Source organism: Pipra filicauda, unplaced genomic scaffold (genome assembly GCF_003945595.2).
Source record: "Pipra filicauda isolate LSUMZ 115617 unplaced genomic scaffold, ASM394559v2 scaffold364_size791107_pilon, whole genome shotgun sequence".
NCBI lineage: Eukaryota > Metazoa > Chordata > Aves > Passeriformes > Pipridae > Pipra > Pipra filicauda.
The window spans coordinates 449246-463903 of record NW_024104492.1 but is presented as its reverse complement, the minus strand read 5'-3'; the positions used below and the strand labels follow the sequence as shown (position 1 = coordinate 463903).

Here is a 14658-nt window from a genome sequence, read left to right as displayed (position 1 = left end):
CAGAAGCTGCTACAACACCGGAGGAGATCAGGGTCCTGTTCTGGCCTAAGAAAGAAAAGCAACCCCAAAACCTGCTCATCCAGGTGGGAAATCCCCACTGCCCCACGTGGCTGCTTTCCACAGCACATCAGGTGACTCTCTTGGGCACAGCTCCTCCAGCAGCACCTGGAGGCCTCAGGTTTGTGATCCCGGCCCTGGGTGTGAACCCTCAGCAGGGATCTCCTGGAAGCCCCCCAGCAGCACAGCCCCGGGCTGGACGTACCTTGATGGGCGAGTACCACCTGCGTGGGGAGGAGGGCCTGCGCATGCTGCTGGCCAGGCTGCGGGGCTCGGGGAACTCGTACTCCTGCTCCGGCATCTTCACCCGCGCGTTCTTGGCCTTCTCCAGCTTGGCCCCTTCCTCCGTGGAGCCCTTTTCTCCCCAGCGCACCTGGAACGGGGGCCAGCACAGGTTAGAGCAGGACCTGCTGCACAGTCACCTCCCTGCTGGGACGGGCAGGTCCTGCTCTGCACTCCCCAGGGTCCAGAGCCAGGGGAACAGCAATGCACAGGCTCTGCAGCTTGTTTCTGGACTACACCCCAAACTGTGAACTCCTCCTTCATTGTGATTGATCAGGAATGTGAGAGTGGGGAAGATTTTCAGAGAAACTAAACCCATCTCCCTGTACTGTGTATGGCAACACTGCCCCTGTGTCCCAGGCATGGAGGAGGATCTTGCTTTAGTGCAGAAAAAAGATGATCCCATACTTCAGGAATCTATGGTTGGCTCTCAAATATTCCTATACAAAAATCAACTTGGGCTCAGAGGTACCAAAAAAGCTTAAAGAAGTTTGTGCTTATCCCCTGAGTTTCTTCCTGGGTAAATTGCAGAGGGAATCACAGCTCAGTCCCCAGATCAGTTCTGGTTCATGCCCTGGGATTTAATTACCTCCATCCGTTTGATGCCTCCAACTCCTCGTCCACCATAGTAAGAGGCATCTACCGTTGGCCATTTCTTCTTTGGAAGGCCATCATCATCTTCTTCCTACAAAACAAAGGGAAGGGGTGGCATTGTGAGGAAGAATGACCATGGATGGAAAGGAATAAACAGTCCCAGGTTGTGTTGAGCCTGCTGGAGCCAGGGCAGGCAAGGTTCTGGTCTCTCCCTCTTAATTTTCCAGAGGATGTACACTCATGAAAAGAAAATGTTTCATGATATAAACACCACCACCACTTGAAAGGTACAGACCAGCTCCAGCAAGAACGAGATTTTAGTCTTTTTGTGTTGTTTTTTTCAGGAGACTGTCTTTCATCATGTTTAAATTCACGGAAGTAAATTGTTTCCAAGTTGCAAAATCATTGAAAAAGCCACCAAATTAACAGTCAGCAGAGCTCAGGAGCTGGGGTGTTGTGGCTGCAGGGCTGGGTGATGTGCAGGGACTCACTTCTGCCATCATTTCTGCCTATGAGAGGGGAGGCCCAGCTGCTGCTGCTCGGGGCTCCCTGTGCTGCAGGAACCCTCCAGGGCCCAGATAAATCATCATTTTGGAGTTCAGAGCTGACAGAGTGGGGGGGAAAGACCAAGACAGCAAGGCCATTTGCTCCTGAGTGATGGCAGACTGGGGGTGCCTTTGGGAACAACCCCAGCAGGAATGCCCAGCATGGAGATGAGGTTTACTGGGATGAGCTGGCCAAGAGTAATGGGATGGAAAAGCCACAAGAATGGAATTAGCTCCTATAGTGAACTTGTGCCTCAGCTGGAGAGGCTGCTCATGGAAGTCCGTGTGGCCTCAGGGAGTCCTGTGGCTTATGCCAAAGGAAAGTCAGGCCCTGTGTGACAACACGAGGCTGAAATTCTCTGTTCTGCCCTTACACACTGCAGGCACCTCCCCCACCTGCTCAGCACCCTGGTCTTGTGATGACATTCGGATATGGGCAAATTAACAGCTCCAGAAAACCTCCTTAAGTTTATTTAAAAAGAGTCTGCTAAAGCTTTAGTGAGTGTATTTAATACTCTGTATTCTCTGTTGCACTATATATAGGGCAGAGTGTAAGTGGAGCTCTGATAGTGCCTTTCCCTTTAATTTCTACAGCTCAGGCTGTGAACTGGCAAAGCAGAAAAGCAGAGTTCATCAAAAACGTGAAGTATTTCCTGTGAAAAATGTGGAGAGAAAAGAAAAATGGTCCCTCTCTCTTTTTTCTTTTCCTTTTTTTAATTTTTCACAGGGATTTGGCAAAACTCCAAAACTGAGGAGCTTTCCAAGACGGGAAAAGCCAAAAATACTTTGAAATTGAAACTCCCCAGCAGGAAAACTGAAAAACTGGGGGGAAAAAATCCAAGACAAACTGCGCTTTTCATGGTAAGCAGAAGCATTTCTGTTTATCAAAGTACACGTAAATTGGGCTGCAAAATTTGTCCTGATCTAAAGGAAGAGTGAAGGTCTTCACTCTGTGTAGCTGATCTCTTTCTCTCACTCTGGGCAGAGCTGCTGAGGCTCTTTGCTGCAACCCAAGAACTTAATATCTCTGCATGAAGTTTTCCAGGAGGACTTTTTAAAAAAAAAAATATAATTGAAGCAAAGCCATCTAAATATTTTCCTTCAGCAATTCTCTTTCTCTCTCTTCAGTTTAGCACAGACTGGACTTCTCACAACAGGAAATACCAGAGTTTAGGAAATCTTCCCCACAAGCCCTTAAAAGCCCTGCAAGTCCCTTCAGTGTGAGAGAGGAGCCAGAACAGAGCGAGGCACAGAGAGACATCAGCGGCCACTTGAAAAACAAAGGAGTCACAAGTTTTCTGCAGAATGAGTCTGTTTACATGTTTGCAAGGGCATGGGAGGTTTTGCAATACAAGCAAAAAAAAAAAAAACCAAAACAACGCACCCCAGCAGTGCTGTCCTGCACACTTGGTCAATGTGAAGGAAAGCAACTGGAAATGGGGGGTCAGGGGAGGGAAGAGCAGAGAAATGGGGAGCAGGAGGGAGGCGATCCCCCTGCCCAGCACCCCAGCCCAGTGCCCTGTTCCCAAGGGCTGACCAGGGCTGAATTCTCCCTTCCCGGCTCTGGTTCACCTGCATTTTTCTACCTGTGGTTACACAGGGTTTGCACCTGAGGCAGAACTGCAGCAGCAGCTCCAGCTCTGACCCAGCTGCAGCACAAAAAACGGCCCTGGAAAATCCAAGTGCATTTAAGGATGCTGGAAAACGACTGTACAGAACTCGGCAACTTTCCACACCCAAAATCTGCTTTAGATGGAGCTAGAGTTTCTCTTACAAAATCAGAAGGAACAGGACAGAGCTGCATTTCACAGTCAGAGATCCAGATTCATCACTGCTGGACTGCAGAAAACAAAGATCTCTGTTTATCTCAGAGGCCAGGCCAGGCTCTGGATACTCTGACCCCGACCTGAGGGAACCTCATCTGTGGGTAACACAAGGATAATTCAGGCTCCACAAGGGACATCTGAACCACTCAGGGTAAGAATTCAAACTAAATTTGGCTAGATATAAAAAAAAAACCCGCTTGGACAACTTACCCCTCTCCCCACCCTTATAATTATTTTCCCAGTTGTCTCTGCAGTGCCTGAATTTTGTCAGAATTCAGCATTTATAGAGAGCTCTGCCTGCACCAAGGGCTGAGATATGACAGGACAATCATTCCTCTGAATAAGAGATGCTATCATTGAGTTTTACAGCTGAGAGAACAAGGAGGTGAATCCATTGTCCTCAAGGCTCCTTTCTGCCTCCTTCTCCCAGTGCTGGACTCATTTCCAAATCCCATGGCCACCTCTCAGCTGCAGAGGCTTTGTTACACTTTGAGGACACCTTGCTCTGTTCTCAGGGGACTTTTCCTCCTGCTCTGGAAGGTTTTACTTGGTACATTATTCCCTGCCAGGCATCTGAATTGCAGCTGCATAAACTCATCACTTTGGGTTCTCTTGTCTCTTTGCCTGTCACTGGCCCAAACCTCTGTCAGAGAGTGCTCACGGGTCCCAGATCATCTCAGAGGAAACGTTCTCCTGGTGCTCTGCCAAGGAGCAGCTGAAGAAAGACCCCATGAGGCACCAAAACACACACACAATCCCAGAATGGTTTGGGTTGGGAGGGGACCTTAAAGCCCATCCAGTGCCACCCCCTGCCCATGGGCAGGGACACCTTCCACTAGCCCAGGTTGCTCCAAGCCCCGTCCAACCTGGCCTTGGACACTTCCAGGGATCCAGGGGCAGCCACAGCTTCTCTGGGCAACCTGTGCCAGGGCCTCCCCACCCTTGTGGGGAAAAATTTCCTCCCAATATCCCATCTAACCCTGCCTCTGGCAGTGGGAAGCCAGTCCCCCTTGTCCTGGCACTCCAACCCTTGTCCTAAGTCCCTCTCCAGCTCTTGGAACCCTTTTAGGCCCTGGAAGAGCCTCTGAGGTCTCCCCAGAGCCTTCTCCAGCCTGAACAGCCCCAACTTCAACTTGATATCAGCTCATCCTCGGGACACAAATGTTGAGCAAAGCACCTTTGCTGGCCTTGCTGAGCACAGAAACTGCCCGTTTGTCTGTGCACAGATCCTCAGGGGTCCTGCCTGAAGTGATGTCCTCTAGTGCACAGTGTGTGCACAGACCAGAGGAAGCCCTGTTTTGAGCTGCTCCCACTCCAGAGCTCAGACCCTGAGCTACAGGAGGATGAAATAAGGTCTGATAAGGTGAAGGGAATTACCACCAGTGCTCCCATTGCACTGTGATGTGATTTATCCCAACTTCCACAGCCTGGGCACTGTGCTGGGCCTGCCTGGATATTTCATCTGAAATTTGGCCATAAAACTCCACATCTTCATGGTGCAATACCTGCACCTCAGCTGCTGCCAATAGCACCCCCATTTTTTCTTTTAAATGCCTGTCTCTTGAAAGGTTCTTTTTCTCCTCCACCCATATTTCCATAACTCGCTGTAAAAGGGGAGTACAGGGAAGGAAAAGCACTGGCACACCACTGGGGCCTGGCTTTATTTCAGGAACAGCAGAATAAATTTCCTGCCTTGATGCCTACAAAAAAATTCCTAGCAGATCCTTTCTCTGGAGCTTGCTTTGCTACCCCCCCAGCAAGGCTTTCCAGGAAAAGAGAGGAAAACAGTTTAGAAAAGAATAATGAACAGCAATAATTGAGCAATCTGGTCCAGTGGAAGGTGCTCCTGCCCATGGGCAGAGGGGTGGAGTGAGATGGTCTTTAAGGTCCCTTCCAACCAAACCAGGGTTCAAGCACCTCCCCAGGCAGATGAATCTCTTTTAGTCATTCTCTGGCCTCATGAATGTTGTGGGAGAAATTAGTTCACAGCAATCAAAGTGGATTGAGCTGAACAGGGGGTTTTATCCCTTGGCTGAACAACAGTAAGTTAAATCCCTCCTTCCCAAGCTGCCTCCCAGCACAGTGACAACGGCCCTGTCTCTCCAGGACTTTCTTGTGTGTGTTTGCTCTGCTGTATGTGGGTAAGAGGACAACAGACATAAGAATTATCCAATTACAGGCTGGTTGGTGGCTTGGCTCTGGTGCCACACTCCGGGGCACTGTGGAGCTTGGGTGACAGAGCACACGGGAAAAAACGGGTCTGAGAGGTGAGGAAAGGGAAGTTCTGGTCACCTGGACACCCTGCCTTGGCTTTGCCAGGGAGCTTTGTGTCCCTGATCCCTGCTGTGGGAACCAGTGCTGCCAGGACAGGCCCAGCAGTGTGGTTTAGCCTCTGTTCACAGGGCAGGGCAGCAGTGAGGACAGTGGGTGTCTCCTGGGGATGCTTGGGAGGGCTCCAGTTTATGCACTGCCTGCAGTCAGTCTATCCTTCTGTGGGCCAGGTAGTGAATAGGGAACTGTTGGAAGCTGCAGAGATCTGCAAGTTGGGATTTTTTGATGCAGAAGATGTGTTGCTGTAGTAGAAACAGTTTTGGCCCTGTGGTAAACTTCCTGGCTGAGCTGAGCAAGAGTTGTTCCAATAAGCTCAGCCTAAAGGTGATGGGACACATGAGTAAAAGCGGCTGTGTCTTCCTCCAGCAGGGCTAGAAAAAGCCTTCCTATTCACTGGAAGTAGAAGAATGTGGTTTTGATCCACCTTCAGTGACTAATCCCAGGCCAGAAAGGTGCTCTCTGGCTCCTCAGCCATTCCCCTCTTCCGCTTGGCATTAACTCAGTCCTTCCTGGCTGTAAGTGAAACCATCTGTCCTGCTCTGGGCCCCACCTCCTCAGCATCCCGTGCTGTCTGAGCAGCTCAGGGGTGAGCTGATGACATTTGCAATTTCTGAATGAATTAATTGGAAGTTTGTAGCCAATAATGATTTCCTTCACCAATAGCAAGCGTGTCTCCAATATGTCTCCAAAGGCCTTTAAAAGGGAGTTCAGTAAAACCTTGGCTGGTCTGACAGCAGCACGACTTTCCCCTCATTGTCACAGGATAATGCATTCTCCTTGCCTCCTGTGGGCCTCAGCTAACAAATCTGCTGATGCAAGAATTCTTCTTGTCTTTTTGTTTGGCCAAGACTTTTGGGAGAAGAAAAGCAATGGACCTGTAACCCTGCTGCTGGAGGGATTACCCCTCTGTCATGCTGGAGAGGAGCAGTTGCTGGTTCCCTGCAGGGAGAGAGGACATCTGCATCACCTGAGGAAAACTGGATTGTAGAAAACCAACTCCATCTTCCATTTGTTTTGAGCAAAGTAGAAAATCTGGAGCCTCCAACCTTCTGTGAAAGCATCACATGTCTGCCAGTCCCATTCTGTGGACCAGTGTCTCCAAGAGGACCAACATAATGCATCTTTTCAGAGCTTCAGCTATTTTTCCACTAGTGGGAAGCTCTTCTGTCTGGCAAAAACACACAGTACAAGTCCCAGCTTCAAGCCTTACTGATTTCTGAGCACTGCTCTGATGCTAAAGAGTTTCTAAAATGGGATGAACTACATCTTCCTTTGGAAGAATCCTTTGGCTGCTAAATGTGTTCGATGGGCTTGAGGATAACTGAGCACCGAGTTAGGGGATGTGCTCTGGTGGGAAGTACAGCTGAAATTCCACCATCAGAGCAGCCCCTCCAATGTTGGCACATTGGATGGATGGATGGCCCAGCCCTGGAAGTGTCCAAGGCCAGGTTGGACAGGCTTGGAGCAACCTGGGCTAGTGGAAGGTGTCCCTGCCCATGGCAGGTTGGAATGAGATTATCTTTAGGGTCCCTTCCAACCCAAATATTCCAGGGTTGTGGTAACCAAAACCTGCCATCCCAGAGAGCAGAACAGCCAAAAGAATGTACAGATCCCCTCTTGCATTAAAGAGGCAGCAGGTAAATACAGGTCCTAGTTAATGCCGTGTTTCTGGTACTGGGCAGTGCTCTCTCTGGGCACAACCAAAGCCTGGAAAAGTTGAATTTAAAGCTCTCTGCTGCAATGAGTTTATTCTGCAGCAACTGCTCTCATTTGCAGCACTTGCTGCTTTGACAAAAGGCTTCCTTGAGGTGACGCACGACTTCCCTCTGAGCACAGGGATGTAACTTCCCCTTCCACTCCTTGGCCAGGGAGCCAGCATTCCAGAATGATGTATTTTAATTAATTTCAGCAACTGAATCCCTTGGCTTGGAGGCATGTGTGATGCAGAAAAAAGCCATGTGCAATTTTAGGTTAATATTTCCCTGTTCATTCAGAGGACAGAAGCTGACAAAGCTGGTGGATTTTCATACAGCCCAAACAAATGTCTGCTCAGGAGAACAGGCCAGATGCCTGTAGAGGGAGGCATGGGGAGCACTGGGGCCAAATGCAAATCCCCCTTGGCTTCACAAATGATCTGATTTAAAATTTTACTTCAGGCCTGTTTTGAAGGGGGCAAGTGCCACCAAGGTGGAGGTTCCAGTGCTGCCCTGAATGATTCCTCTGTGCCCAGTGCAGGGAAAAGTATTCCAGCCCCACAGGCCTGGAGAGGACTGAGCTTTCAGGGTATTTGTGTGCCTTGGCTCAGACCACACTCCCTGGGCCAGACTGCATGGAGAGCAGAGAGCACCATTTCGGAAGCTTTTCCACTCACAAGCTGAAGCAGGCAATGGATTTGTCTCCAGATGCAGAGAACGAGGCAAACCAACCAACCAAATCACTCTGAGCACAGATCTAAGGCCAGTTTTGCTTGCATAGCTAAGAGGAACTGATCCAAACCCCAGTGAAGTCAATGGAAAAACTCCCATGGCCACCAGTGCTCCCTGCACAGAGCCCAGGGACTGCAGTGAAATCCCATGTGGAGAACAGCAGGAGCAAAGCAGAGACTCATTGCGTGCTGGAAGCAGGAGGACAGAGAAAGAGCAGATGGAAAACTGGGCATATTTCTGGGCACAGTCTGCTGATTAAGTAATGGTGACACAGCTTTAACCATTTGTGCCTGGATTCGTCTGGAAATCGTAGGCAGAATTAAGATGGAATTTTTAATATTGATTTACCATTTGTTGATTATTCTCCATTAAAACTTCCCTGGCTGGTGCAGCTCTTCTGCCATCAAGATGATTTTAGTGGGGTTTTACATCTGCTCAGAATCTGCTCCACTGTCTTCAGACACATTGCAAGGACCACGAGCTGCCTTCACTCACAGCAACGGTGGCCCAAGGGATCAGCTGCCAGGAGTGGTTATATATCCTAAACCACCAAAATCATTACTGTGCCATTCCAGGAAGGCAGTTAAACACATGTTTAGGTTCCATTAACTTCAAAGTTAAACACAGGCTTAAGGGTTGTCCCTTCTGTGAGTCACAGCCCGACTCTGGTGCTGTTCCAGTGAGGTGTTGTCTGCCCCTGTCCTCCTCCACTGCCTGCTCAGGGGAGGTCCTGCACACACAGATCTACCTTTTGGGGGGACCCTGAACAAACCTTGTCCCAAACACTGAGCAGATCAGGTGGCAGAGTTACTCACCTCACTGTCTTCTGCTGGAGGTGGGGGAGGCTCTTTGATGATCTACAAAGATCAAAAAGAAACAGAATAGTGAATTTATACTTTGTTCTTTAGCACAATTCAAATGTCACCAAGAAATGCAAAAGAGAAAACCACAGGATATGCTGCTGGGAGCATCTGTGAAGTGTGTGATCACAGGGTGGCTGGGGGTGCTCCTGGAGTCACTGTCACTGAGAGTAGGAGGGGAGGCAGGAGGTGTCCCAAAGCCCTGCCATGGAGACATTCCTGGTTATAGCTCCAGAATCACCTTGCTCCTTCAGTGAGGTAACAGCAAATTCAGAGCCTTACATCCTTGATCCTCCAGCCTCCTAATCCCAGGAGTTGCCACAGTCAGTGGTGGCTCTAAGCAACACACAACAGTTGATGTTTCACCTGAACAACCACACTAAAATCAGCATCTCCTACTGGACTCTGCACATGTGTACAAATCCTGCCTCAAATAATTTACAGTCTGAACAAAGGCTGGAAAGTGAAACCAAGATGAAGTAAAATGCCCTGGAGACACTGCAAAGCAGTGAAAACCCCCAGCCTGTCTCCCAGGCCATTATTTCTTCTTCATTCCAGAAGGCTGTGCCACCTCATGCTCTTCACATTCATGCTTTTCACATTATCAGGTTAATAAAATCACTGTCGTAAGCTTTAAAAAATATAAATATATATATATTTGAGGCTCTCCAAGGGTTTCTAATAGAGAAGCAGGATGAGGTTGTGGACTGGTCCAGGATATTCTCCATAGAAACCGTTTCAGTTGATGTGGGCGTGAGGTTATTATTTCATGCAGAAAGTTTGCATCCAGGGCTCTGCAGGCAGTTGGCTGTTCCCAGAGCCCTCCATCCAAGAGCAACAGAGGCCCTTCCAGCGGGAACAGTCGCACACAGGCACGTCAGGCCCCTCTCCCTCCCACGGGACCCCAGAGCACAGCCCCTGCCCGCCCAGCCCCGCCAGGCACGGCAGTGCCCCGGGGGGATCTGTTCCTGCGTTTTATGTCCATGTGGACGGGGCAGCTCCTCCTGCACACACCAGCCCACGAGGCAGATGCGTCAGGGGCTGTGCTCCGGAGGTACCAGAGTGTCCCCAGCTCCAGGATGGGCTGTTGGGGCAGAGGCTGCCCAGGCACAGGGGGGACATGTCTGGGCTCCAAAATCACCCCTCAGAAAGAGACACAGCCCCCAACGACAACAGCCGGGCTGTTTAAATGCAGAAAGGGAAAATGACAGTCACATTAAAGGTCCTGAAGATATAAATATTTACAGCAATGCCTCTCACTTGTGTTTTTCCTGCTCAGATGAGCTCACTGGTTTTATTTTCCTCTGCAAAGCCCAAGTCATGCAATGTGGCCCTTAATGAAGAGCATGTGCCTCTGGCAGGAGAGATGGGGCTGGAGCAGTTTGTGTCCCAGCCCAGAGCAGTGGTGGGTGTAGAGCTCTGCCTCTGCCTCCTCCTGGGCCACAGAGCTTTTATTTTTGGTGGCCTACAACACCCCGGGGAAACTCTTGCTAAAGAGCCTTCGTGCTTTAGGAATCAGCTTTGTGTGCACAGAAGCACAGAGCACATGTGGAAGCCTGGAATGACACGTGAGGAGTGTGTTGGGAGCACAGCAGGACTGGGGTCAGACGTGGCTGTGCCCCCACAGGCCCCAGTAGGGAGGTAGAGAGGGGATGGCTCCGAGAGCTGGGACTGACCAGCAGAGCTGGGGAGTGTCTGTACAGCATCCATCTCTCTGCCCAGCCTGAAATTCCTGTTCTCGGGCAGGACAGAAACGATGAAAGTGATGAAAATGATGAAAAGTGATGAAAATGATGAAAAATGATGAAAAGTGGATGGAAAGTGGCTGCAGTGTGCCCCTCAGTGAGCCCCACAACTCAGGAAAGACATTGAGGGGCTGGAGCGTGATCCAGGGAAGGGAACAGAGCTGGCAAAGGATCTGGAGCACCAGGAGCAGCTGAGGGAGCTGGGGGGGCTCAGCCTGGAGCAAAGGAGGCTCAGGGGGGACCTTCTCACACTTTACAACCACCCTGAGGGAGGTTATAGCCTGGTGGGGGTCGGCCTCTTCTCCCAGGCAATCAACAACAGGACGAGAGGACACAGTCTTAAGCTGCACCAGGGGAGGTTTAGGTTGGACATCAGGAAGAATTTCTTCAGAAAAAGGGTGTTCAGGCATTGGAAGGGGCTGCCCAGGGAGGCGTTGGAGTCCCCATCCCTGGAGATGTTCAAAGAAATACTGGACGTGGCACTCTGTGCTCTGGGCTGGGGGACAAGGTAGTGTTTGCTCAAGGGTTGGACTTGATCTCAGAAGTCTTTTCCAACCTAACTGATCCTGTGATTCTGTGAAAACTGGATGGAAACTTGTCTTCATCACAGCACTACTCTGTGGAAAGGAAATCTTGGGTATCAGCATGGTTTCCTCAGAGTGCTGCTCCTTGGAGTAAGATGGAGACAACATAATTTCTTACATGTCTCTTGATACACTAAACACTGACCCAGAGTGTGCAATGCACCAACACACGCAGCACTCACTTGTCAAGAGACCTCCTTTTGAACCAAAGCCCTGAATCCAAACCCAGTGGATGCTGAGAAACTTCAGATATCTGATCCAAAATGTACCTGCTGGAGCATTCCCTGCTCTGGTGGAACATCGTGGGTTCCAGTGGAGTTTCTCTCATTTGCATTGGCACGAAACATCAGGATAATCCATCCAACACATTTGGTTCAGCTAAGCATCCAAACACAACTTCTCAGCCAGTATCACTGGAAACTCTGGAGATTACAGGCTTGGAAATGAGGGATGGCTGTTTTCCATACGTTTGCATTCCTTCTCATAACATATGTGGACACGTACACGCAAACTGACTTCTGTAAACAGATCAAGTGTTTTCTATCACAGGCCAAGAGGGAAAAAAAAAAGAAATTCCTTCAATTTTTCAGTGCTTTGCACTTCTAAGAGTAACTGAACAGCCCGTAAGTTGGCAACGTGGATTGGTTCATTTGGACATGTCTGGAGACGGAAAGAGTTCAGTCCTCTGGGCCTTTGAGCCTGTACAACCTCTCGAAGGTCAAGCCTCACAAAAAAATACCATTTCTGTCTCCCTGCCCAGGTCAGGAGAGGATTTTGTTCTCCAAACAGCACAAATCTTCTCCTTCTCCCTTTTGGATTCTTACAGTTACAGCTGAATGTGCATGAGACCCTTATCCCGGGATACTGAGACCCTTATCCTGGGATACTGGGATCCTCATCCTGGGGCACTGAGACCCTTATCCCAGGACACTGAGACCCTCATCCTGGGACACTGAGACCCTCATCCTGGGACACTGAGACCCTCATCCTGGGGCACTGAGACCCTCATCCTGGGACACTGAGACCCTCATCCTGGGGCACTGAAGACAGTGAAGCAAAGGGGATGTTGGTGCCATCCCATACAAGTGGGCAAAGCAAGAGCCGGGGGGAATAACGAGGTCCCAGAGGAGCCCCAACCCCCTGCTCCTGTGGCACAAACAGGAACAAGAGCCCAAGGACAAGAGAGGAAAGGCCATGGCAGGGCCCCCGTGAGGACACAGCCTGCAAGGCCACCTCGCTCTGCTCTGGCTGCCCCTCTGGCCTCCAGCTGATACCCAGGGCCCTGCTGAAGGCGTTCAGCTGGGAGAGGGCCTGGCCAAGCACAGCTCTGGGGAGTTTGGCTTGGCAAGGCTGGAGTGTTTGTTCATGTGTTCTTCAGCTGTTTTGATAACCCCAAGCCATCTCTGTGATTGCTGTGCAACTGCATCTCCTGCCCCTGGCTTTGGAAGAACGTGATTGTCCAGCCCCGTGTTTCCTCACCAGGTGAGGAGCACCTGAGGGGTTCCCCATCATCCCCGTGCTGGAAAAACCTTGCAATGTGGTCTTTCCTTCCCAGGTGGTAAAGGCCTATGGGCTGGAGGGGTTGGCCTTTGGCTTTTCATGGCAGAGGAAGGAACTTCAAGAGCAGTTGCAGCACTTCTACACCCCGAGCTGTGAAAATGCAGGACAGTGAAGTAATTCTTTGCCTTTCCTCACAGATCCCAACACTCATGTGACTGACACAGGTCTCTGTTAGCTGAGCCACCCCATGCCTCAGATCCATGGAGAAGCAGCTGTTTGTGATGGATAACCCAGTGCCAAAGCAGAGGAATGCTATCAGCCACCTCCTGGAAGGTTAAAAGCATTGGAGAGGACGAATTTTCTGTTGCCCTGAAATTTCTGTAGCCATTCAGGCATAAGAGAGCACATGTTGAATCCAAAGTTTGCATATTCCAGGAATGTGTCTAGGATGTTTTCCATCCTGGGAGCCCAGAAATCTCCACCAGCTCACACTGTCCAGCAATCACACACGCAGTTACTGTCCCTGGAGTTTCAGATGATAAATAGGGGCAATATGTTTCTTGTCAGTGAAGCTTTAGGATGGAACAGATCATCATTTAAAATGAAGCAAACAGTACAAAATAAGAAATAAAGGACTTTGCCTCTAATTAGGACTAAAATTTGGGAAGGGAGTATACAGTTTAACTGAGCAGATAATTTTGTCCTTATTTACCTTCACTCTTCTGCAAACCACAGAATGTGTATTTTTGCTGTCCTAATAAACAGGGATTTTTAATAGCATTAACTCTGACCCATCTGACTCATCTTTATTTTTTCTCCTTTCATATTTATAGTTTTGACCTCTCAGTCCTGTGACAGTTTCATAGTTGAGGTATGAGTTGGGTAGAGGAACATTTCCTTTTTATTTCTGCCATGTCTGCTGTGTCTTCTGAGTATTCTAATCCTTGGAGATTTGGTCTTCACTTCCAAGCTAATACAAGCAGGAGCCTGTCCTAGTTCCTTCATCTGCAATATAATGCAACCTTCTTTCTAGACATACAAGAGGTAAGAGAAGTCCATTGGAAAGCTAACTCTCATCCTTTTAAGTTCACCTCTCTTGTCAGCCTGGGAGCAGATCCAGAAATCCCAATTTTAACTCATTAAAACTGTAAGAAAAGGCTGTTTCATGCTTAAGATTTGGAGGTGAAGTGCACAAACCAAGTTCAGTACAGGACATGAAATGTCAAAATCATCCACTGATGAAAGACAAGACATCGTGGAGGGGAAAAGCCTCCATTTATTAACCCTGGTACAGTTTGCAGCTGCGTGGGGCGGGCATGGAGTTGTCCAGGGAATGCACGTTAAAAATGCAATGTCTGCAAAGGTTGTTCCTTTTCCTGGGCTATTCCACTCACAGATAAACCAGGTCAGAACCACTGGGGTGTGCTCCAAGTGTCTGACCCACTTTCTTTGGAAGACTATATAAATGAAATTCCTTTTCTGGGCTGAAGAATCCCCCCATGGCCTCTTCCAGCCTTGCCCAGGAGCCCTTGCTCTCCCTCACTGATCCTGGGGAATATTCTGGTTTAGCAAGACCACGTCCTAAGGAGTTATTCCTCCTCAGCTGGGCTGAACCAGCTTTCTTTGGAAGAGGTGAGAGGTGGTCAGGGAAAGCAAACAGTGGCAGAAGTGGTTTTTATGGAGTGAATTACTTGCCATGCAGGCCCAGGGTAGAGCTCTGCCCTGTTGAAGGACCTGCTGTGGTCTGGAACAGGGGCTGCTGAAGCCGGGCAGGATTAACATCACTGGCCTCTGGATCTGGCCTCAAGGAAACACATCAGCAAGGGAATTGTCTGGGAGTCTGAAGTCGGCACAGCATCTGAAGGCCTTCCCAGCCTCAGAGGGCGCTTTCCAAAACGGCAACTCCAT

General features: G+C 49.5%; 1 protein-coding gene across 1 annotated transcript in view; it reads right to left on the bottom strand.

Moving 5' to 3' along the window:
• Nucleotides 1–14658, bottom strand: part of ANTXR1 (ANTXR cell adhesion molecule 1) — a 101940-nt gene that overhangs the window by 29901 nt on the left and 57381 nt on the right. The window contains exons 14-16 of the mRNA XM_027715532.2: nucleotides 8877–8918; nucleotides 929–1024; nucleotides 263–430 (exon numbers count right to left, since the gene is read on the bottom strand). Of these exons, the coding sequence (XP_027571333.2) occupies nucleotides 263–430; nucleotides 929–1024; nucleotides 8877–8918 (306 nt within the window). The remainder of the gene's footprint in view (nucleotides 1–262; nucleotides 431–928; nucleotides 1025–8876; nucleotides 8919–14658) is intronic.